Source organism: Taeniopygia guttata, chromosome 1 (genome assembly GCF_048771995.1).
Source record: "Taeniopygia guttata chromosome 1, bTaeGut7.mat, whole genome shotgun sequence".
Classification (NCBI taxonomy): Eukaryota; Metazoa; Chordata; class Aves; order Passeriformes; family Estrildidae; genus Taeniopygia; species Taeniopygia guttata.
The window spans coordinates 99,401,520-99,427,262 of NC_133024.1; the positions used below are offsets into that span (position 1 = coordinate 99,401,520).

Below are 25,743 nucleotides of genomic sequence, written 5' to 3' on the forward strand. Positions count from 1 at the left end.
ACCTTTTTCATGATCCCATGGGGGTTACTCTGTTCTGTAAAAAGATGTTTATCCATCGTGGAACAGCTTTATAGGTTCAACAAGATAGGATCTGCTGTGTCTCATGTGGAACAGGGGTCAAGCTACATCCCTTGTGGGGAAGACCCTGGAGATGCAGATGTCCCCAAGAAGTCTGTGAGCTGCAGGAGGGACCAGAGGGGTGATGCCTGGTAGCCCTGTGCCTGTTGTGAGCGTGTCCACGTTGGAAGTGGTCACAGATAGCCAGTGCTGGAACCTCCAGCTCTGCCCCCCAGGTCTCCAGGGGGAAGAAGCTCTGGCAACATGGATCTGTAGGAGGTAGGTGGAGGGACTGTGCCTCCCTATGGGTGGAGAATGAAGCTAAATGTGAAGTGAGACAGAACAAAATCTTTGATAGTTTTATTTAAGGGCAAAGGGAGGAGGGAGAAACAGTCCCAGATAGAAACGCACAGAAAAGAAAAGGGTAGAGAAAACAGTAACTAGAAAATTAAATGGTTTAAGAAAAATGAGGGACAGGGAGGTAAAAATACAGATGTTGTGGATATATGACTTAAAACAGATGTTTTTAAAAAATCTGGTTTACAGAATTTCTTAACACATGGTGAAATGAATGGATAGGAGATTAAAACCAGACATAATAAAAAATCCTCGAATGATATTTTCCTTGTTTGATTTGGAAGTGACCCATCAGATACATTAGAACACGATGTCCTAAATGGTCACACCTGTGAGTTCACAGTGCAAAAACATGAATTACTTAAGGCCTAGCTATATCTCTTCCTAATTACTTGGAAAGTACATGGGTAATTTTCCACTCACTTAAGGTACAAATAACGTTCTGTATGGTTAGCACTGAAACAGACCTGTTACAAGAGTGTGTGTCTCTAACATCAGGTGTGTGCATCATTTGCTATAACACAAGAAACTGCCAGCTGAGCAGGTTCCCAAAACTAACTGTGAGAAGAGAGGTCATTTTGCCACTGGCGGTGCTTTCTGCAGCATTTCTACAAACCTGGTAACAAAGTTAATGTCAGGAGTCTAAAACCAGTTTTTTTGGGGTTTTTTTTTGCAATGCTCTTACCTTCCAAGGGGATATTAGCAAGAATTATTGGAACAGATCCCTGGATCAGTGGTATTTCACAACCACCTTACTATAATACTTTATTAAATTTTTATTCCTGGCTACAGCTTTACAGTTCTTCTGGTTTGAGTTTTTTGGGTTTTTTGTTTTGTTTTGTTTTGTTGGTTTTTTGTTTGTTTGTTTGGGTTTTTTTTTTTCTCTTGGACATAGCAGTGAGAATTAATAAACCAGGTCTGTTGAGAAATGGTTATTTCACAATCACTAATGCTGCTGTCAGGAATGTAAATAAATGAATTTGTGCAAAGAATGGTGTCAGTGTTAGAGGATAACCAAGTACTAATTTCTCTGAACAAGAATAGAAGTTCAGTAAGAAGGAGGTAAACAGAAACCAGTTTAGACACAGAACTTCTCTGTGCTCTGCTTTGGCAACAGAAGCAGGAAAAGTATCTCAAAAACCTCTCTAAAACAGTGGAAGGGTGAAAATGCTGGCTTTCCTGAGGAACCAAAGCCTTAGGTATTTGGGAATAGAATAGTAGTAGAAGAATAATTCATTCTGTTAGCTTATCTTTTTGAGCTGACTGCAGTATTTTACTCCCTTTGCTTCCTGATAAATTTATTTGGTCGGTGTTTTGTTAAACCTGCTCTTGGAGCTCAGGACTTTGAAGCAACATAAACTGATGGAAATCTACTATGCAACCAGCCTCTCCTTTGATCCAACAGTACTGTAGCAGCCACTTGAAAAATGCCAAATACATCAGCCAGAGTCTCTTTTGACCTGAGATGAAGTCAGTCTCCTTGGGTAGGCAGGATCTCATTTCTGTTTGGTCTGCATGGTACAAATTGACCCAGGAAGAGCACACTTCCCTTCTTTCAGGAGACTGCTTGCATATGTGTTCAGTTCAGGTGGGAACAAGGGTGTACATTTTTTTCCACCCAAAGTTTAACTTGTCTGAGGTGATACTGAAGCTAAGGTGATAGACATCTAAAACCAAGATGTCATCCACATGTAGGGAATTAATATGAAATATCGAACATGGAAATATTTCAGTATGTAGTTTTATATGCTGCTGTTCCAGTATTAATTTTCAAAACCAGCAGGCATCCAGAAGCTCAGTGTATTATGGCAGTTTCTTCTCCAATACTGAAAACCAAGAGCTTACATGACTGTTGTTGGGTAAGAGAAGTACAGCACTTTGCTCTTGTATTGCTCTAAAGGATCCCATAGGCCCAGATTTGTTCATCCTAGTTTTGTGATTCTCCACTGCTGCTTTATATGGTGACTTGAAGACCTACTTCCATAGGTTTGTGTGGGCTGCTACAACTTCTGTTTCTCCTTCATCTTCTCTTCCTACATCAAATAAGTAAAGGAGCTATCTGAGTGGTTCCTAGGATTGTCATTTTTCACTGCCACAAATAATGATTAAGTGCTGAGTGTTCTTGTCTGCTAGGGAGGCTGGAGGCAGAGTGGTCAGAAACAATGGCATGACCAGTTCTCAGAGTATACAATTGCAGCCTGCTGTTTGTTTTAAAATATTAATCTACCTTCAGATTGGAAAACCTGTTCTTTTAATCTGCTGTGGTGTCATGTTAGTACTATCAGACCTTTTTGGTTGCCAAAATAGAGCAGAAAACTGGTCTTGGAAAGTTTCCATGCAGATAATCCGTCTTAAAATGTAAACATGCTAAGTAAAGAGCCATGATTTTTGAACTGAAGACACTGTCTTTGTGGGAGCGACTAGTGCACGAAAATGCTGTCAGAATACATCTGATACGGATACTTAAATCTATTTTACTGGTACCTGCACAGGCTTTCCACAGTGCTGTCTGTAGAATTTGCCTTATATGATGGGGCTTTGTCCAGTCTGGTCTAGGGGAAAATGTCTCTGCTTGTGACAGGGGGGGTTGAGTTGAGCTGATCTATAAGGTCCCTTCCAGGCCAGTTTGAATGCCAACAAGTTGCTCAATAGCAAGAGGACCTGTGCAAGGCCCATCCAGCTCCCTGGGCTTCTGCACATGGTGAAGACTTGTGTTCAAAGATCAGGGACATCAGCTTCTCCAAGCTCTGAGGTGTGCACCTGGAAGCACATTTGCATTTGTCTATTTGTCTGTTTGCTGCTCGGCCCCAGGGTACTTGCTTTTATTTTGGAAACAGATCTTCCCCTGTTTTTGTGTTTCCTCTGAGATAAGTGGTGCTGCCACCTCTGACAGCAAGAGCTGATCTGTGCTGGGCACTGTCCCAGGAAGGAGAGGAGAGCCCTATTCCAGGCTGTTCTGGAATAGCTGGATTGTAGAGTCACCTGCCAATGCACGTGAAAACCCACGAGTGTCTGTTCATAATGCCCTCTTTTAGGGTAGTAAGCCTGGGGGTTTCTTTGTAAGTTGTTACGAGTCCTCCAAAGTCAGCTAACTTTCGCTGGTAATTGTGCTCACATAAGCATGTTTTCCCTCTAACAACAGGCCAAAGATCTTCTGCAACAGCAGGAATTCTATGAATATTTCATGAGTAGCTTAAGCTAGAATTTTTAGGATTAAAAAGAGGAAACTGGGTCAAATGCACATGTTGTAAGCATCTAACTTCTTTAATGCTAGATTCCTATATGTTGCATTATCAAAACTGAAGAAGGAGGTTTTGTGGTGGCTTTTTTTTGTGTCGTGATGGGTGTTTTTTCATTGGACTATTTTATGGAACAATTACTTTTCCCTTTGGAATTTTGTGGACCAAATCCCAAGAGACTCATGGAGTTTGACAGTATGTCCAGTGACTTCAGATGTTTTTCCAGCATGTAGTGTCTGAGCTAGGTGTTGTTTTTAAATATTGTCACAAGCTGTAAATGCCAAAGCCACTGCCAGTGCCCAGATAAATGAAGTAATAACCTGAAGTTCAGATTAAAGAAAAGGAAGGTTTCTTCCTTTCTAAAGATCAGTTGCACAGGAGAGATGGAGAATGTAGTTACCACATCATGCTGTTATTGCAATGGTCTTATAAACAGAACTAATTAAATGCAAGAGAAAGGATCCTGATGACGGTTTTTTCAAATCTCTCTTACACCTGTAGGTGTGTTTCTGGCTCCCTGGCATAACTTCAGTTCTGTTTTAGTTGTTTTAAGTCTCTCTTTGGTATTGTGTGCCATATTAGGTTTCATTTTACAAGATACAAGAGATGATGAAGCAGAAAATAGAAAAAAACCACCAGTGTATTATAAGTCTCTTAAGAGCTGTAAATAGTCAATATGACTGTTCTCAGTGTTTTCACACACAGTTTTACTCTCATGTCATAATTATCTGTAATGGTTAGTATCTTTTTTCTTATTTTCAGCCATGTAGACACTTTTAGATTTGGTGTATAAAATATGTAAATGGCTAAGCTATAAAACTGCTCTTAATGGTCTTTGTGGTCTTTTTAAAATATGTATGGAAATAGAAAGTGTATAAATGTAATTGATTGCTTAGCATTTTTGTGGTAAAAAGCATTTCTAAGTTGAATACTGTTAGAGGTTTTTTGTTACACAAAAATATGCCAGTGCAAGATGGACTGTCTGGTGTCTTTGCCAGAGCAAGTGCTGAGCATTCAGTGCAACAGCAGCTTGGGGAGGGTAACCCAGTTGGTCCTGGTTGATATCTCTGTGCCAGCTTAGTCCTCACAGTTGCCTTTGGAAGCTGTCATCTATCCTCTAGTTTTGTCCCAAATGGGTTTTAGGTATTTTAAGAAAACTAAGAATTACTGCATTGCACTTACATGGTGATTACCCTCCCTTTTGCTGGCTCAAACTCAAAACTGACATTAAGTTGTCTTACAGGGGCTTGATCAAACTGTTAGGATTTGTCTTCCTCCTCCCTCTGAAATACCTCTACTGAGTAATAGCATGCAAATACAAAATATAAAACCAAAGAAATGGTTTTTTTTTTGTTGTTAATTTAGGTTTTGTGCTATTAATTCCATGGCAGATGCTTTCTTTAAAGGCAGTCTTTTTTAATGCACTTTCTTTTTAAGGTACTCTGTCTGGGAGTGTGTTTTATCCAGAGTGAATGCTGGTGTCTACATTGGGTGCTAAAGTGTCACTTTTAAGAAGGGCAATATTTTTAATGACGAATAGCAAAGTCCAAAGAACAAGTGGATGCTGTTTCTGGGTTTCTTTAACTGGAATTGGATTGCTTTACCTACAGGTTTTGTGGCTGACTGGCTTCTTTCTCCACTTTTTATCATAACATTTGAGGGTTTACTGCAATTAAATTACTACTTATTCACTGCTCATGAGGTTGTTTCAAACAAGCTTTTGCTTGATAAAGATCAAGTTTGGGTTTTGTTATTAAATCTTAAATTTTAAATCTTAAATCTCAAAACGTTAAATCTTAAGTCTTAAATCTTGACTGCCTCTGCACTAGGAGGAATTTCCACTTATCCTGGGAATTAATTCTGTGTTTATTTGGAATTAAATTACAGTGGTTTTGTTTCATGGGGTTTTTTATATCATCATCATCTTCTTCTTTTCCCACTGTTCAGCTGTGAGGTCTGGCTGGCTGCCCCCACCACCACCTGCACTGCCCCCTCGACCTTCTGTATCTCAGGTATGGACAAAGCTTTAGTTTTTTGCTGTGTGATATTTGTTTATTTATGTTACCATCACAGTGGTTAGCACCAGTTGGCTTGGACACAGCAGTTGTTCTTGCTTCCAAGTTAATGAAAATCTGCATTTTGTAGTTCCATGTCCTTCTTCCTGTGTCTGTCTGGCCGATGTGTTGCAGTGTCAAATTACAGACTAATTAAACCTCTTTGCAGTGGAGTTGACATGCATCCACTAACTTTTATTTACCTAACTGTAAATAAAAGGCTAGGAAAGTTAGTCTGCTAAAATGAGTTTCATGCCCGAAGGCATGGGCTTGATACCTGCTGTTGCTATTTACTTCTTGAGCTTTAAAAACACTGAGGGCATCTGCTAAGGGAACCATAGCATGGAAGTGTGTGTTGCATCCATGGGCTTAAAAAAAATAATGCTGAAAGGAAGCGAATACTATGTCAGTTATGTAGTGAAGTTTCAAACCATTAGTGGTGTGCTTTTATTTTGCATTTTGGGGGAGTTTTTGTGTTTTTAGAACATGGCACAACTACAGCACAACACAAATTGACAAAATCATGCATGTCTGAATCAAGATAATTCTTTGCCTTTCAGGAAATCATGGAGGATCACAATATTTTTGTGTTGTTGGCTGTGTTAAGTCTTAGGCAGCAATATGCTTCATGTATTACTCCTTTAGATGAAGTGTATGATAGGAAACAAATCCACAGGGGAGCTGACAGCCCTTACATACAAAAAGCTGGTGAGATAACCTTCCTTAAGCCAGAATGGTCATCACTTGAGCTGTGGATCTACCCTTAAGAGTGTGCTGTTGAACACCTCTTACTGCACAGTGCTTATGATAGAAATGATTGGAGGCTTGTTGCCCCATCAGCAGCTTGTTGTGCTCTCCTTCTCCCCATCCTTTTCTAGCACTGAGAGCAGTTTCTGTCTTGAGGATTGTAGAACACTCTGGTTTGAGCTTGCATGTTTCCCCATTCAGGGTGGCATTAGCCATGCTGCTGCCAGCACACACCCCTTAGTGTCCCCATCACATTCCTGCTTTGTCTGACACTCCCCAGAGAGCAGCCTTTCCCTCTGGCTTCCCCAGCTCCCACAGCACAGCTCCCTACCTCCCAATCCCAGCTCCCACAGCACAGCTCCCTAGCTCCCAATCCCAGACCCCACAGCACAGCTCCCTACCTCCCAATCCCAGCTCCCACAGCACAGCTCCCTAGCTCCCAATCCCAGACCCCACAGCACAGCTCCCTACCTCCCAATCCCAGCTCCCACAGCACAGCTCCCTACCTCCCAATCCCAGATCCCACAGCACAGCTCCCTACCTCCCAATCCCAGATCCCACAGCACAGCTCCCTACCTCCCAATCCCAGCTCCCACAGCACAGCTCCCTACCTCCCAGTCCCAGATCCCACAGCACAGCTCCCTACCTCCCAGTCCCAGATCCCACAGCACAGCTCCCTACCTCCCAATCCCAGCTCCCACAGCACAGCTCCCTACCTCCCAGCTGTGTGCCTGCAGCAGTTGCTGCCGCACCCTACGCCAGCCCTCCTGCCGCTCCTCCAGCTTCCCACAGTGCTGGCTTTTTGCAGTGCAAGCCCTCTTGCTGCCATTGGGAAAAGCACTAAAGACAACAAATCCTGTTCTCAGAGAGCAAAACCATTGGTTTCAAGCAAGGTTCTGTTAATTGTCCATTTTCTTGTCCTGTCATCAGGTTGTGTTTCCTTAGCAGGGGGAGTGACAACCTTATTTGTTTATGCATGTCCAGCAGCTTCCTGATCAAATAGTGAACCAAATGCTCATCCTACATTGGGACATGCAGAATACAGGACCTTCCTAAAATGATAAATGCATGAAGATTCTCATGTGAAATTTTTGATCCAGTCCTCTCCATTACAAAGGTCTGGTTTCTAAAAGGAAAAAAAAAAGAGTCATTTCTCTGTCTGCTCAGTAACGAACAGGCAGCTGATGCTTTGCTAACATTCATCACGTACATTTGCTTAATTTATTTCAGATGATATTTAAAGATATTGACTCAAAGTACTGTTGTACTTAGGTCTCTCAAAACTGTATCTAAAACCAGTTCTTGAAAACATAATACACTTAGTGCTCATCAAATTGTTTATTTTTTCTCCAAGCATGCCTTTCTGTGATAAAGGTAGCAAAGAGTAGGGAAGTATGTGTGATGGGATCACAATTCAGCTGAGCTGACCTTTGCAAATAGCATGTATGCAATAGTGAGCATATGGATTGCCATAGTCCAATGGGGCCCTGGATTTAAAGAGCACAGAGGAGTTGGGGGAAGGGATCTGCTTTCAAAGCTGAGACAGAATCAAGACCTGAAGAAAAGTCATGAGGCTGAAATTGCATATTCAGCTTTTTCCTGTTTCAAGATTGACCAAACTCTCCTAGTTTTAACCTATTTTTCAACAATGTTATTGAGAATCGTTCTTTAGTTTATTTTGCTGTACACCTGCAGTTAAGCACTGTTAATGACAAATGTAGCTTGGAAGTGAAGCAAACCCTGCATATTTCAGGTGGCTGTGCACCTTATAAGTATGCTCATGATATGATTATTCTGGCTCAGCTTTGGAAATCAGTTGATGGAGGAGGAGAGGGAAATAATTTCTTTCTGAGGTCTATGGTTTTCTATGGATGACTGACAAGCAGATTGAGCCAGATGACTCTTCAGAGTGAGATTAAAGGGCTCTATGGGATGTAAAGACCAAAGTGCATAACAGAGAGGTACCCAGGAGTGGGTGTTACATTTCATTGGGTCACTAGCCCAGAATTTAGAAAGCAGAATATAGAAATGGCACCTTGACTTTGCTTTGCAATGCTTTTTAGTAGAATTTATTTCAGCCTTTAGGAAAACATTATTTTTCCTGTCAGAACCGCCAAGATAATCAACCTTGGTGAGTTTCTGAATCACTTGTTATTCAGAGCGTGCCAAACATCTCTGCTTATATCACAAACTGCCTACATGATGTCCACATCCAACTCTGCTTCCTTTGTCCAGGAAGCTGAATTATGAGGGCAAGGTCTGTATCACTGGGTGAGCAGAGCACAAGGTGATAGAGCTGATGCTGTTGTGGCCTTGACTTCACAGTTCAGGGGATGCACAGGCTTGCTGTGGCAAGCTTGTGTCTTGGGATGCTGTGAGGATCTGGCCAGTTTATGGCAAATAGTAGCAGGGCTGGCTTCTCTGCTCAGCTTGCTGCTGCCAGCCCATGCTGTTCCACACCTCTGCTGGGCAAACAGCTTTACAGGTGCTGACTCCGTCTGTTTTTGCTTCTGCGACAGCTTTTCCACCTGGTAGATTTAACTCTGTGTTTCTTTTTTCTTGATGGCCTCTAAAAGGCCATGGTAGTTCCTTCTCAGGATGTGTCTCCATTGCCAAAGTCAGCATTTTATTGACTTTGTATCAATATAAGCTGTATTTAAGGTTTCCTCAGAGCTTTCACCAGATTCTTCTCTGATGCAGTGATGCATTTATCTGAGGTCCCTATGGTGAGTGTACATAACCTGAATAAATAAAGATGGACAAAAGGCCAGTTTAAATTGTGTGGATACATCATTATCTTCAGTTCATGATCTTTTAACCCAAATTCCAGCCCATACCTCTCTGCAACCAAAGCCATTTTGAATTGGTGTTTACAGTAGGACATTGTGAATTGCAGAATGAACTCTTTTATTAGATTAATCAATTCATATTGCTTTCCTGTTAAAAGTAATTCAGATTTTGTTGCAATTTTTTAAAGAGTTCTTGGAAAGATTATGTATGGAAAAGCACTTATGATAACATAGACAAGAGGGATTTTTTGGGATATGTTATTTTGAAGTGTTTTCCTTTTGTGCATAAGGCTGTATGTAACTTCACTGACACCTTCTGTGATCTCTAGTAACACATCTCACATTTAGCAAGTCTGCAGTAGCTTCTTGGATTTAAGGATAATTTTATCCATATTGGGTTTCCAACTTTACTGGCCATGAATATTTAATATACTACAAGCTGTTGTAGACTTAGGATATTGGCAGGGCCTTACCTCTGCTTATTTCCCATGGTATGCTGTAGTATACCTGAAAGATAACCTGCAGCTTTTCGAGATACCTACCTACTGTGGTTTTTTATTGTGCTTGTAGAGAATGGGGTTCAGTGGCTTGGGTAAGTTTTCCTTATCCTGTGTTCCCAACTTGATAGTGAACGTAAGTCATCAAGGAGAAATGGCATAAAGGTGGCCCCAAAACTTTTGTGCAGATCCAGGGCTGTACAGAGGAAATTTATGTAGCATGGAGGTGCAGGAATCATGGTAGGAAGGCAATAGCTATGCAGCTAATTTGCAGTGACACAGATTTCATAGAAAATAACTTTCGGCGCTCATGAATAACGTTCTGCTGGAGCCAAACATGTGTGCACATTTCATATAAGCCCCTGTTGTTAATTTTTTTAATGGAAAACAAAATAGTATTTTGTTACTGTTGGCTTTTAAGCCTACAGAAGTCATTTACCACAGCTGCTTTCTCTGGGAGATTTAGTAACATATTTATGTTAATAGGAATTATGGATGAACACTGAAAAGCAAATATAACTTTAGGATTTTAGCCAACATCAGCTAACTATCTGCAATGTTGCCCAATTAGATCAATGTTCTTTTATTTAAATTACTGTATTTTAGTACCTTCCTGTCCAACATTGAAGGCATATCTTCAATCCTGCTTGTGCTGTATAAGGGAATTTGAAAACAGTGGGACTGGAAGAAAACTCTGTGTATCTTGGCTGAAAAAACTGATGTTCCTGGTCTCTTTTCCCAGAGTCACAATTTTAAGCCTGTTGGTTTTGTAAATTCACAGTGGTTTGTGCTGCACTTTTATTTCTGGAGACCTTGGGATGTGTTTTTCCCACTGATTCCATGCTGGCAGTTTTGGCAGGCACTGAAAAAATTATGGGTGAAGCATTCAAGTGACGTAGAGTAGGTAGGCAGCTGTTAACATTATCAAATTGAAGTACCCTAAATACAGTACAGGTCTGAAGATTAAAATCTCACTGTGTTACATGAGCTCAGAATTCAGCTGTCAGTTCAGTGGCCATCATTACTGTTAAATGTTACTGATTCAGTGAAAACCTGGAAATGAAGCACTGTGAGGGGTGATGGGTGGGTCACCCTGCCCAGTCCCAGCCCCTGGTGGCATTGGAAAGCAAAGATACTACTCTTTTTAACATATGAAATGTTCTCTCTCCAAATGTTACTTGATACTTCATAAGTCCTTGAAGCTTTTTAGCCCTATTCATCATCCAGGATTGCAAGTGAAAACCGGGACCCATTTCAAGAAGTTGTCTCTACTAACATGCCTCCACGTCCTGCTGAATCCGTGGAGAGCCACGAATGTGGCTCAGGCTGGATTTTTAACCATCAGTTACACGTGCCCATGCTGAGGCCAGGAGGTGGGGAAGGACTCCCATCCATCCTGCTGAGACCTCTGGGCCTTCAGAGCAGGATGGCCCCATGCAGGCTGCGTGCTGGGAGGTGGTCCAGGTGTCCCCCACCACTGGTGTCTTTGGCTAAAGCAGAGATACACGGAGGATGAGGTCAGACTTGCTTACAAGGCAGTTTGGAGAAAATAATCAGGCATTCCTTTATTCTGTAAAGTTACATGAGGAATTTCAAGTGTTGGCAGGACACCTTGAATTTTACAGGAAGGAACTTTTCTGTTAAATAAATAAAAATTACCCCCACAAAGAAGTAAAGATTTTGCTTTTGGCACCATGCAATTTTATACATGATGGTATTCTCCCAAATAACTATTTTATATTAAATGAAAGGAATACATTTTAGCTTGCATTTACAACCACTGTGCAAGGAAAGGTTTGGATTTTTTTTGTTATCTCCATGGCTTTGGCTACAGAATAACATATGTTGTATAAGCCATGCAATAGGTACTGAAGAAGCATGTAACAGTAATGAAACTGAAAGTCTTCTATAACATGAAAGATTTTGCCATCTGCCACTTTAGTATAATACAAATGGATTATCTTCCTCTCATGAAAATTATATATTAAATCTAAGACCGCCAGACAAAATAAATTGCGATTTAAGAAGTGGTGGAAAGTAGCGCAGTTAAAATTGAATTTGAGGAGTAGTTGATGGATGCTGTAAAATCCTTTCTAAAGAGGTTTCTGGAAGAGTGGAAGAAGGCGAGTATCTTAATTAAAATGTGTTGTAACAATTTTTTAATTTGGCTTCACATTTATCATAACAACAAAGAAAGAAGCTAAGAACCCAATGCCTGTATCTCTAGTGGAATGCACATATGCCTTTCTAGCTTACGTTAATCTGGTTTTGTGGAAGTTGAAGTATTAAAACAGATTGTTAATGCTTCCATCTGGGTCCTATTCTTTCCTTGTGAATGAGCTGAACATTGCAGCAATTTGTTTGTATTTACTGCCTTTCTCCTCAACCTTATCACCAGCCCTCAGATAGCTCAAGGAAAGAAAAAGCTTATCAAAACTTCGGGGCTGCACAGTGCTGAGAAAGCAGGCAGCACACTAAGACCCTGGCAGCTTGTTGCATTTGCATCCCTGTGGGTTTTTTTTTTTTCTGTTTTACCATTTTCAGTTTTTGTAATAGGCAATAAAAAGAATTGATGATTCAGTGTGGGATGCAGGAGACTCACAGAAACTGGAATTGAGATGTCTCGGCTTTCCAGAAATTTGCTTTAAGCACAAAAATACGAGTGTTTAGAAAGGAGCAAAGTACTTCTTAAATGAACTTATACAGAGATGATAGAAGATTGCAATGGGCACATGCAGAGTGTTAAGCATATTTAGTAGCCTACTTTCCCTTCCAGATAAGCTGTTCTCAATACTTTTTTTTTGCAAAGCTAAGCAGTGGCACTATATACGTAATTATTATGGGCTACTCCAGTGAATGCACAAAGAGAATTTCATTTCTGTGAGTAGTACCAGTGACTACAATGGGGCTATTTCAATGTGTAAAGTTAACCTGGAGCATGAATGTGGGTGAAATTGAATTGTGGCAATGATTGAATATATATACTTGACCTCTTGAGAAAAGGCTATCGGGTAACAGAAATTGCTAAAGCTTGGTGTAGATCTTCTGTTCTGGAAGATCAGTTACAGATTGTCTTGAAAAGCAGGCATGTAATCTACATGTAATCCAGCATTGCAAAGCAAAAGAACTAGAAATGTAAGTGAAGAACCAGTTGCTAAATACTCTGTTCTCTTACAGTTAGGAAATCTTTCATGTGAGGCTCTCAAAGCACTCAGTGCTTGAGTGAACATTACATATCCTTGTAGAAAGGTACTGTTAAGTATCGTCACATGGAGCAGTGAGGAGATTACCAATGGCTGGTCAGGGATCATGCGATGAAATAATGAGCATTTGCAACTCTTAATACTCTTCTTAACCATGAGGAGTTATTTGTTCTAATGCTCAGTTTTGGCCATAGACTGCAGTTTGGACTCTATCTGTGGCCATTGCACAGAAACTTGGTTGGCCATTTCTACCTTCTGCCTGGAAGAATGAGAAGGGTATGGCTATTCCTAGAAAAGTCTAGACTATGCTAAGGAAACAGGAGATACTGTCTGCTAATGTACCTGGACTGGTCTCTGCAAAGAGAATCTCTTTAGGACATTTGGAATGGAGCATTCTCTTGCTCTTTTCTGTGGTTTCTTACCCTGCTTCCCAAAATCAAGATACCCATAGGCCTGGTCTGCAGACTCTACAGTGCACTATAAGCAGTGCAGATGACCAGGATATTCTTTGCCCATCTCCTGTAAACCTGTATGTGTTCCCAGGCATACCAGGCAGCACAGCAGCATTCCCAGAGTCAGCAGTTTGTGAGACACCTCCATCGAAGCACTTCTACACTACCATAAATGGAGTTTCCCTTGGAAGACCATAGTGCATAATTTATATTTTATAAACCAACAGTGAATAATTTAAACCCAAAAATAATTTTGCCAATATGTGTGAAAATTTTAAGACATTTCTGTGATTGGAGGGAGGTAATTTATTGTCATGTTTCTGAATGAGTTGTGGGCAGACTATGCTAGGCATGGTATTAAAATGGTGAAGAACTAAAGGGAATTCACTTCAGCTGCTTCTGAAGGACATCCTTTTCCTTGTACTCCACTAGAGGACCAGAGTACTGCTGAGTCAGGCTCTCTCTGCCCAATACCAGCAGGCTACAAATACTCCACATCCAAATCAGTGAAGGAAATCTGTGAAGAATCCCTCTGCCAAAAGAAGAAGCAGGAGTTATTTTTCCTTTAAAATCTGTGTGGGGACGCATCAGCTTGCAGATGTATTCACAAAGCCTTTCAGAGAGGACTTTGTTGGGTCGGCCGAGGGATGGATGTGTGATGCGTGTGCCAAGCACTCAGAAGTGGCCCGTCCCACGTTCCACTAGGTGGCAGTTTAGGGACACGGCAGCCACTTGGTTTTATTCATTATGCAGGAGCTGCATCACCAGAACTAGGGGGATTTTTGGGGTTTTTTCTCTTTTTTTTTTTTTTTTTTTTCTTTTTTTTTTTTTTTTTTGGTAGGATGTAGCCATTTCTTTTATTTTTACCTGCCCCTGCACCGCTGGCTGCTGAACTTTGCTATCTGCATGTCCTGTGAGCAGGAAGACGTGGCCAGCCCAGTGACCCAGCCATGGCCAGTAGGTACCACAGCCTTGAGAATGGGCTGCAGGCTGGCCCTGGCAGATACATCACAGCACCCAGCTCGCAAAACATGTCCTGCTCTCACAGATTTTGAAATCTTACCCTTTTTGACATTTTCACTCTAATTTATATTTGGTTTCACTAGAACACAAGGTTTGCGCTTTCTTTTCCTTTCCAGTTCCCTTTAGTTAAAAAAAAAAAAAAAAAAAAAAGGAAAAAAGAGGGGGCATTTCTGCAAAAGTTTGTGTTCTGTTTTGGTTTTTTTTGGTTTTTTTTTTCTTTCCTCTCTAGGTCCCTTATCTGACCATGATTTCAATTTTGCTGATTATTTTAAACTGGCATCATACAAAACCAATGAGTTCAGTTACTTCTACACTGTTGGAACAAACTGGTTCTTCAAAAGCTGCATTTTTTTATCTATACATAAATAACATAGAGTTGATAGGGGTTTTTTTTTCTCTCTATTCTGTGGAATGAATTAATATATTCTTGCATTTGATGCAATGTTTAGTGTAGACTCCAACAAGACAGTAAGTCTTATTGCTGCTGCAGACATAGAAAACAGTCCATGTGAGCACCAGAAACTGCCTGCCTGCCTGGTTAAGGCAGGTATCTAGTGCTCCCTGTCACTAAGGGGTCATTAAAACCTCTCTTTCCTGTACCCTGGCACTGTTCTGTGTTGTGCAGCAAAGCTATACCATGAGGACTTTATAGTATGTGCATTATGTATCTCTCTGAAGGGCTGGATTTACTCTTGCTGTCCCTGAATGAATGAATGGGTTGTCAAATTGATGGGCCCAAACTTACTGTGTGGTTCTATTTGTTATTTGAGCTTTGCCATCCCCAAATCATCCATGAAACCCTTGTGGATGTTGCCAGGCTACTTTAGCAGTGCTTAGAGCCTTCATTTCTTTCAAATATATAAAAAGCTATTGTAGAAATCAGGGAGGTTATGGGCTATTCAGCTTGCTGATAAAGAAATATTCTGTTGCATTCAATGGATGTTTAAAGGTCTTTGATTTTTTATAGATGCACAAAAAAATTGCTTTTTTCCATTTCACTCTATTTGACCAGAAATCTACATTTACAGAAGAAGCCTTTCAATATATAAAAAGCTTTTCAAAATTCAAATGTGAGCATCCAGTAGTTATTAAAATTTTAAAAAATTAAGATATTCATATTCAAATACTGGAAATATTACAGTGTGAGGGGCTCTTTGGGGTTTTTTTAACCATCAGGTAACACTTCAGATGTAGCACACTAAAAAGGGTGGGAGAGAAGTCTTGTCAGTCCTTGTCTTCCCTCTCTCCTGAGGAACTTCAAATGTGTTTTTGAAAAACTGGTTTCAGAACTTCCTCCTCTGTTCTCATGTTTCATACTGTATGGTTGGAGAAGAGCCGTGCCAGAGAACCACATTTACCCTGCACCTTTCTGTACAGCTCTTATTGTGTCTGTTATGGAAGAAATAAAAATGCAATGGAAAAGTTCCTCCTTTTTAAATATGCCAAATTCAATGCTTTCTGTTGTTTTTAGTTAACTTACAGTTAAGCACTTGGAAACTTGTGACTGCTACAGAGCTTGGTGGGCCTGTGCAGAAACCCGTTGGCAGCAGTGAGTTAGGTTCTTTGGTGTGCAGCATATTGTTATTATGGCTAAAATCCTGGCCCCTTAAAGGTTTGAGGTTTGCCTTTGACTTGGTTTTGAGCACAGGCTTTCACCTGTGTAGAAATGAGCCTCATTGAGGACAGAGCAGGGTGGCAGGCTGCCCCTGCTGCCTGGGGGCCATTGCCAGCCTGGCTCCAGCTTGGCACAGGCTGGGAAAGAGGAGAAGAGGCTGTCTGTCGGTGCCAAGTGGCCTCAGCCTCCTGCTCCTGCCTCCCTTCCCCATCTTGGAGAGCCAGCCCATACGTTCTGGACAGAAAACAGCCACACCATGTTTATAATACCATGTCTGCTGCTGTGCACCTGGGGACAGGCAGTTCTGAATCCTGCCACCCTGCTTGGTGCTGTGCCCTGTCCTGGTGGAGGAAATCAAAAGGTGCAAAAACTTTAATGAGAGGCAAAGCAAGTGATACCTCCTCTGCTTTAATTTGCTTCTCAGTCAGATATTTTGGGAATCAGGTGATTTGTTTTGCCGATGGGTGGTGGTTTTGCAGATCTGGGTGGTGAGTTTTCGTCTGGGTTTCTGTTTGAAATGTGAGAAGGGAGGAGGGAAGACTTGTCTGCTTTTTCATGACTTGTGTTTTCAGTAACCTTTCTGGAATTTTTGGTATGATTCTGGCTTTGTCACTCCAGCCTCGCACACTTCAAAGACAGAGGCTTACTCCTATGAATTTTCATTGGTTTCAAGTGATAATAAGGTGACAGATCATATCCAAGGTCTTTCTAGCTTTTTCTACTCCTTTAGTTTTTTATCACAGCATTTAGGCCATAATGGTAATTCTAGAAGAAATTCTGGGTACTAGATTGTTTACATTCAGAGACGTGGTTTCTAATGCTTCACTAAAAAACTTTTCTCCTGTTTTTCCAGCACAAAAAAATACAAGAGTATGGTTTCATTACAAATCTGCAAAAGACATATGTCATCCATTCAGCTGTCACCCTAGGTCTCCATTTTCCCTACTGTTGAATTGTTAAAGTAACTTTTCTTTTGTGTGTAACATTTCCTTTCATTGACTTTATTGTATGTGACTGCTAGTCATTTTCTGGGTGTAGCAGTGACTGATTTGTTGTTGCAGACAGAGCAACCATCTGAGGTTGAATTACATCCTCAGATGAACAGACCCCCATCGCAGGCAGAAGAAAACAGTTCAGCAAAAAAGGTGAGATCTGCACATATTGTACCATTATGGAGTGATTTACCTTCATCAACAAATGTGGTTGTTTTTAGTTTAAAAGCAATTAAACAGAGGGTTAGGGTTATGTTTTTACATGTTTACCTTCTCTGGAGGTCAAGACACTGGAGAGAACTGTGACCATGTGTGACATCAACTCACATAAATCATTAAGAAACCTCTTAGTATGGAGACATTGATGCACGTGCTTTGAGAGTGGCAGCTTGCCATTTATTTCAAATCAATAGGGGCTTGTGGAGCCTTAGGGAAAATAAAAAAAGAGTTTGATTGTACTTCAGCCCTGTCTCACTGTAGTTCCTCCAAATAGTGATGCACTTCTTTGTTTCAGTTATTGAGGATTTGATTTTTATGTAAACACCTGTTTGCTAGAGGTCAGGATCTGCCACTAATATACATAGATTGGGAGAGATTTGCACAAGGTGTAGTTTCTAATATGTTTTTATATGAACCTATAATTTGTAAAAAGTAAGCACTGAAATTAAAACGGCACATTTCAAAGGGCCTTGCTTAGGGATGGAGTGACCTCAGCAGTGGCTGTGAGCGTTTTCCCTCTCCTGATCATGCTCTGACCACCTCCTTCCACCAGCCCCAGCCAGACCAGGTTTGGATAGGGGGCAAATAGAGATCCTCCTCATTCTGGCCCCTCCTGCAGCCAGAGAGCACCTGCAAGACATTTACTTAGCCCAGCCAAGAAGTTTTGACAGGTGCTGGATGCACCTTTCCCAAGGAGCACCATCACACTTCTTAGTGTAACACGGGGCACAGGCAAACATCCAGTGTCATCATTTTTTGTATGGGACGGTGCTTTCTGGGCAGTGTTCTTGCTCTGCTTGTGCTCATCATATGCTACTTCTAGCCTGGCCCTGCTCTTTCCTTGCTGTGCTTTGTAGCTCTATGGGAGAAGTGAAGTCCTTGTCCTCCTACCTCATGCTCACCCTCATCCTACCTGGTTCCCTAAAATGCAGCAAAGCCCCAGGCTGTGGGGTGTGGGTGGTTGCTGCACTGCTGAGCCGCCTTCCAAAGCTGGTGCAGCAGCAGGCAGCCAAAGAGCCTCTCCAAGGATCTGCTTGGACCATTGCTTACATGATTGTGTTTGAAAGGGAAGAGGGAATCATCCTGTGGATTTGGTGGGGTTTGGGCAGTTTGAGGTAAATTGGCATTGTGTGTTTGGCATTATAGTTGTGGAAGGCATATGCAAGTTCCTTCGTTGCTGTATGGGGTGTGTTTGCAGGCAGGTGTGCCTGTGCAGAGGATTTCAGAGCATGGCATTATCAGAGATCTGTGCAGTCATGATGTGCTGACATCCTGATCAGAACATCTGATAATACTTTTAGATTTTTTTCTCTTCTTTATATAATTCAGATTCTTTTCATAACTGCAACCCTTCTAATATGAATGATTGATGGTCTTATATTGGTTACATTTTGTATCACTCATAGTAGTCTCTTCTTGTAAGTCAGACTGCTTACTACAGTGTTGCTTTTTTTCCTTGTAATTGCTTTGTCATTAAATGTTTCCCCATTATTTGTTTTCTTATTTTATTAACATTTGGCAAAAACACAGTAGTAAAGGTAATCTAGCCCAGTAAAATGTAATCATTGATTTTGTCTTTGATGCTGAAAAAACCTGTCTAAAGTCAATTCAACTTTTTGAGTCCTAGCTTTCTCATTCATGAAACGAATAGTAATAGCTTTATCCCTTGTGAAATAGATCTAATAATAAAATGCACTGAAGAGGACACATTTATCTTTATCATTTAAATCAGCTATAAGGTGGTAAAACTGCTTCTCATTGCAAAATAAAGGATATCTTAATTTATAATAATGAAAACACTTCTTACTACTGAAGTCATAAAAATCCAAGACTCTGCTTTACCTAGAAAACACAGACTATTTCTCTGATGTAACTAATCAAGAGAAATAGCTGACCTTCTATACTTCAACATGTTAATTTTGCATGGATAATTTAATGTATTTGTATTTCAAAATTATATTCAGTGTTCCTTCATCTAAGGCAGGAGGGGAGAAGGGAGAGGCTCCATGCCAGACATGTGAGGCAGTAGGTTGGGATGCAAGTGATTAATTATTGATTCTTTTCAACTGAGCATAGTCAAAAATAAATCTTGCTCTGTTTTTAATGTTTTTGGGTCAATTGAGGGCTAATACATGTGTTTATACCCCCACCTCCACCTCCACCCAGTGCACACTAAGCTGTACAACCCAGTTGTGAAGAGCCTGTCATCCAGATGAAGGCAAAACACCCTTTCATTCATGAAGGGATTGCAGGAGTTATTGTTCCTTTTCAAAGTCAGAAACCTGAGAGGCTATTACCAAATTGGAATTAAGCTCTGTGTGTCTTTAAATTATGAAATTGTAACCAGCTGTCAGCAATTTATGTGACACAAGTATTCTCCAGCCTAATGATGGGACACATATGGCCTGACTTAATGTTGCTGTGCTTTTTCCTTTCAGGAGGTTGTTCTTGCTCAGCCGCCCTCCAAACCCGCGCGCAGGAAGCTCCGGACGGAGGCACAAGGGCTGGAGACTCCTGAGCTTTCTCCCACTATAAATGTGACTTCTTCCCTGCCAGCAGTCAAGCCTCACCTCCCAGTCCAAAAGTAAAAACCTGTACCAAGCATGCCAAACTGCAGCATGAGATCTGATGGAGCAGGGTTTGCTCTTTGTATAATTTTGTGCTTCATAGTTCTCTTTCTGTGAATGCTCCACAGGACAGAGGTCTCTGAAATCTACATCAGTCTTCTCAAATGCAGACTAAGCCTGTAGTGACTGTCAGTGGTATTTGATAGGTAGATAACCTCTTCAAAGGTGTCCTATTTCTGTACCTGGTAGACATGACTGAGGAACAAGTCTAGCTATTTAACCATCTCTAACACAACTTGTTTTATGTGTGAGGATGTGTGTTTCTGCCTTGCATGTGTCTTCTGGAATTTTGCTCCTTCATGTGGACAGATATGACCAAATAAATGCCAAGGAAGCTGAGTCATGAAATACTTGATGTTGGTCATATCCTTATGGTATTTCTTCATTGTGAGGCTTGTTGGAAATGGGCTTGCCACTGGTGTGAGATAAGCCACAGACCACTTCTCTGATAATGGCCAAAGCCAACGTGTGTTGTTTGCTCTTGCAAATACAGCTGTCAAAGCTGTCAGCTGGTTTACAGGGATTTTACTCTATGTGTGTTCAATAGTGGTGGAGAAGGGGCTATACAAGTGGTAAGCAAAGGCACTTGAAACCCTTTTGGGTCTGTGCATCTCCCTCAGCTGAAGCACTGTGCAAACATTATACCCCACCATCACCCAGGGCCTTGCAAAAGACATCTGATTCACTCTGAAACAAAATCAAGCTGTCCAAATCAACTGAGCATTTCTTGGCAGAGTGTTTATCAGTAGACTGAATCTGTGCTGCATAATTGGAGATTAGAATAAGTAATAAGACTCCTAGCATGCTCTTAAAATACTATTTTGCTTTGGGAGTGAATATTCCATAGTGGTTCAAAGATAACAGTATTTGTTAACATCTCAATCCTGTTATGTCGATATCTTTCCTAAAATGCTAAAATGGCCACAGAAATATATTGCCCTGCTTTTTTTTTTTCCTATAATTTACTATTTTATAGGCTATGGAGAGTAGTTTGCAGGAAAATAGTGAGGCAGAAAACTGACAGTTCACTGGAAGATAACAGCATAAAGCCCTGTCGCCATGCTGAGAGAGAGTCTATTGCAAAAATCAGTGTCAACAGCTCTGTTAAGAGAGAAGAGCTAATGGGGACTGTGTGCCCCTGAACCATATTTGAATAGGGCATCTGTTTTAGATCAAATCTGGCTTTAAAGAGCTCTTGTTTCCTTATGTAAAACTTTAAAATAATTTATTTGGAAAGGAGCTTGGATATTCAGTCAGTATTTTCTGTATTTTCTTTCTTTCTTGTTGTTGTTAATCTCTCTTGCTTTGAATAGGTCGGTCCTTATCTACAGCTGTCTCTTTTTATACCTGTCTGCATAGCTGTCATTTCCTCCAGATCAGTTACCACAGACTATGAAGCAATAAAAATTCTTAATTAATAAAATAAGTTCTTAAAAAAGGTACATCCTTTATTTTAGCAGCAGGAGAACTGAGGAAAGTCATCTTCTCATTTGTGATGTCAGATGGTTTTGGTGGAAATGACTGCTTTGAATAAAAAAAGTTCTAGTTTTTGAAGTAAAGAAACATCAGAATCAGCAAAACTCCAAGACAGAATTTTCATGCCAATGCCCTTTCTTTCTGTATAGAATGATTTTTGTTTTTTCTGTTAGCCTCTCCTGGCTCTTTAAACTCTACAAGTCTCTGAAAACAGCTAATGCAAAGATACTGCAATAAGCACACCTATGTGGATATCATTCTTAAGCTCAGTGCAGTGATTTTGAAATAATTGAGACAGCCTAAAATATTTCTGCCATTCAGGTTTACAAGTTTCAAATATTCCACCTGATTCAGTCATCTTCTCTTAAATCTGTAGTTTATACCTTGTCTTTGATGCATAGTCCAGGGTGCAGAGAGTTATGCAGAATGGGTGGCTGCTCTTCTGGCATCAGCCAGACTCAGCTGAGACTCTTAATTGAAATGTCTTGTATTTATCTGTCTGGCAGGCAGTCTTCCAAGCAGAAAAGGGCTATTCAGACTGCTATACGGAAAAACAAAGAAGCCAATGCTGTGCTCGCCAGGTTGAACAGTGAGCTCCAGCAGCAGCTGAAGGTAAGGAATGCATTGAAAATCAGTGACAAAGCTCCCTGCAATCAGTTACATGTCACCTCTAGCAGTATTGAAAATGGCAAAATATAGGACAGTAGTTGAAATAAGCACAGAGATGAAAGCTTTTAATGAGAGCACATTGCCATTGTTCCTTGGGTCAGGTCTTGCTTCCATCTTCAGCAGGCCAGTGCTGTTACCTGTGTTTTGCAGCAGGAAAAGACAGAGACGTTGTCTAAGTTCACAAAAGAGAAAAAAACTGAACTTGTCCTTCAAATTGTATTGCTGTCTGGAAGCTTTCTGACAGAGCAGAGCTCTGCTGTTTCAATGGAGACTTCATGGGTACTCCTCAGGCACATTTTTCACGGAGGCTCAGGGGGGTTTCAAGTGCACTCCCACTCTGGGCTCTGAGCCTGCCCAAATGGGGAAGCAGACCCTGGAGGAGCTGCAGTCCAGCCCAGCTCCCACACTGGCAGGGAGCCCTCTCATGGGAGGGAGGTCAGTGAGAGCCTGCCTGGCTGCCCTTTCCTGGAGCAGGCTGCTGCGTGCAAGCATCCCCAAAGTTCTGACACCGCTCTCCTCCTGCAGGAGGTTCACAAGGAGCGCATTGCCTTGGAAACGCAGCTGGAGCAGCTTCGTCCTGTCACCGTCTTGTGACTTCCTGCATGGCTGTGCACGAGCAGGAGCAGAGCAGTGCCCAGCAGCCTTGCAAGGAGAGGAGTTCCGTGCAGCTGAGCAGGGTCTCTGCCAAGGCAGCGGGGAGGACTGGCCTTGCTGGGTCTCTCTTTGCCCCATTACACACATTTTGCCTTTGCAGGTGAGGAAGGTACAGAAAACAAATACCTGACTGTGGGATATTTCTGAGTGGGGGATGCTTTGCCTTCTTTCCTCCCCCTTCCCAGCCTAATGTGTAAATGCAGTTTATCACTGAAATGAATAACCTGAGAGTATTTTATTTATGTAAAGAATTCCTGATTTATATGCGTTTTGGCAACACCTCCTGCCCTGATCATTAAGAGGTACAGCATTCTTGAATTCTTGCTTAAATTGAAAACTCATACTCTGAGATGTGCTTCTGGATGTTACTGATTCCTGTAGGATTCTATCATTGTAGAGTGGATTTAGCATACCACAGGAATAGAACTTGCAAGATGTACAGAATCTTTATCCTCAATCACATGTCAAATAATTATTTTCTTAGTACTGTTTATTATGCAATCACGGATATATTTTAATGTTAGAGAACTTGTATTTTATTAGTTCAAGTCATATAAGAGAACAGTAAGAAATAAAAAAATATAATTATTTTGGAAATTAGGAAAAAGAAATCTTTTTGAGCTACAGCTGTTTCTAATCACCAGTATTTGAGCACTTGCTTGCAACTACCAGTGTCTCTGCATTCTTTTAACATGTTTGAGATGGCTGGTGTATAGCTTTTTTTTTTTTTTTTTCCTTTAACCAACAGTGTATTTCTAACAAGAGGTTAAAATGCATTCAGGGCATTTTTATAAAAGCTATTCTGTGTACATTTGTATTAGTCTGCTTTGTTGTCTTAATAGCTGCTGATTTGTTTTAAGGATGTGTGCAAGAACTGTACTTCCAGAAGAGGGAAGATAGCAGAAGTGCTATGTATGAGGCTATAAAATGTGAGATGGAAGTAATTGCCTTTTACAGCAGGCTTTTGTTAAGGTTCCTTTGCACATCAGTGGAGATGCTACTGATAGGAGAAAGCTGCTAATGCCCATCTGTTTTCTAAAGGAAGAAGCAAAGTTTAATCTTTAACCTGCATTTGATCCAGGGCCAGCTGAATCCCGTAGGGAGTTTTCTGTGGCTGCAGTGGTGGCTTTGGTCTAGATATTTACAGTGGAAGCTGGCTAATGAATTTTGCAGTATTTCTTGGGGCAATACTCTTGGATTGTCTGACTTCAGACATAATAATGTCAACCCTGCTCCCACCATGGGTATGGTGTGCTTTACTGCAAGGGGATATTACCTACCTGTTGTCCACCTTAAACATGACCTGCACGTTTCTCACTGACCTGATTTAAGTGTATGTGGTTGCCTTGGAGAGATGGTGCAGCAATTTTCCCACCATTGTGGGTGTGATGCTTGCTCCCTGTAGCTGTAGGATGGCCCTGGGACTGAGAGGAAGGAGAAGCAGGTTTGAAGCAACATAACCTCTCCTTGGGGTTGTCATGGAATGACTGCCATGGCATATCAGAGGGCGCCAGAGCAGCCAAAAGATTTTTTGAGAGATAAGAAAGGCATCTCTGGGAGTGTTTAAAGTGGTAAGGAAACAGTCTACTTTTGCTGAAAGGAATGTGGAAGGGAGACGAGAATCCAGAAGTCTGCAGGTGAAAATAAGCATTGGCAGAATTGTTACTGAAAGTCTCTTTTTGTAATGTGCTAGTTTTGATTCAACTAAAGATCACTGTGTCAACAAGCAACATCTGTTCTTCTGGATTTGGGACTTCTCTCATGTGGCTGTTGCATAGCTGGGGTCAGATGGTCATTCCTGGGCAGTGACAAAATGTGAGGAATGCAAGCTTTTCTGGGAATCTTTAAAAGAGCCACTGCCCTCTTGCTAATAGTGGTATTGCTGAAAATTTATCATCATTTATTTCACTTGTTCATAATACTGTTGAGTCATTCCTGAGATTTAATGAGGTTAAGTGCTCGCTCGGTTTGCTTTTTGGTTCATACATTGTAATTTGGACAATAAGACCTAACTATTTCATAGGAAATATTCATATGGCACACCTGTTTTTTTTGTTTTATGGGTAATTTTTTAAGGAAGGCTTTTAAGTTATTACAAAGAATTGTGTACATTGGGTTTTTAAGGCAGTAGAAGACTTTTTCATGTCTGAAAGGAACTTCCTTTGAAATAATCTCCCATTTATTTCACCTGAGTTATTAATGGAATAGACACTCTTAAAAGGAAGAGTGGAAGAGTCTGCTTTATACTGTCTTTTTCAAATGTCTCCCTTCTAAAATCCAGGAGTTTTTTCATTCACTTGTTACTTGCTTAGCCGACAATGAAATACTTGCTTGGCTGTTACTTTACCACTGGATTAATAAATAAAAGCATCTAACAATCCCTGCATTTTTAGTGTTGCAGTCAAATACTCCACTCAGCTTCAATTACTAGAATGTGCGTTGTTTAGTGTTCTTTTTGGTGAAATATCAGCCACGATGATGATACCCCACACATCAGTAAAGTAAAATATTCAAGGAGAGGTGTTGATGTGTTATACATATGATGTAGGAGGTTACCCTTCTGTATGTCTCAGTGGTTAAGCATTTATGATAGCCCACGCAAAATGAAAAAATGTGTCTGTTTTTGGGAAGCTGCTAGCATTTTGAGGAGAGGAGAAGGCATCATGAAGCTATGACAGTGCTTCTGCCAGTTGCTCCATGCAGCTGTGCTTATGGCGACTGTTAGCAGACCCTGACTGGTCCAAATTCACATCTAAATCCAGCATTACAGACTTTCTTCAAAATTACTTTTTCTTTAGAAAAATGTGGGTGGAGCAAAATCATAATTTCTTGCAGAAACCTTTACTTTCTCAAACTTAGGATTGGAGATGCTCCTACATCCATTTGGTCAGAAAAGGAGACCTCACAGGCTTAATGTTCAGGGTACTTTCTTGAGCTACAGGTGAGTGATCAACTTTAAGCCCCTGACATCCCTGAACCAGAACAGCAACTAAGGACTGCCTGCCCCAGCTTCCAGCCTGCTGAAGGAGTGGGATCACATTCCCATGCATCAGTTCTCACTGTCCTCAGTTTC

At 41.0% G+C, this 25,743-nt stretch overlaps 1 protein-coding gene across 2 annotated transcripts in view; it reads left to right on the forward strand.

Annotated features, from left to right (window-relative positions):
- Positions 1-25,056, forward strand: part of REPS2 (RALBP1 associated Eps domain containing 2) — a 93,534-nt gene extending 68,478 nt beyond the window's left edge. Inside the window, exons 14-18 of one of the 2 annotated variants that reach the window (XM_030281452.4) lie at positions 5,601-5,665; positions 17,095-17,178; positions 19,683-19,828; positions 21,854-21,959; positions 22,542-25,056. In XM_030281452.4, coding sequence (XP_030137312.4) covers positions 5,601-5,665; positions 17,095-17,178; positions 19,683-19,828; positions 21,854-21,959; positions 22,542-22,610 — 470 coding nt within the window. In that variant the 3' untranslated portion in view covers positions 22,611-25,056. The remainder of the gene's footprint in view (positions 1-5,600; positions 5,666-17,094; positions 17,179-19,682; positions 19,829-21,853; positions 21,960-22,541) is intronic. The other variant, XM_030281457.4, reaches the window with a different exon arrangement.
- Positions 25,057-25,743: the final 687 nt, after the last annotated feature.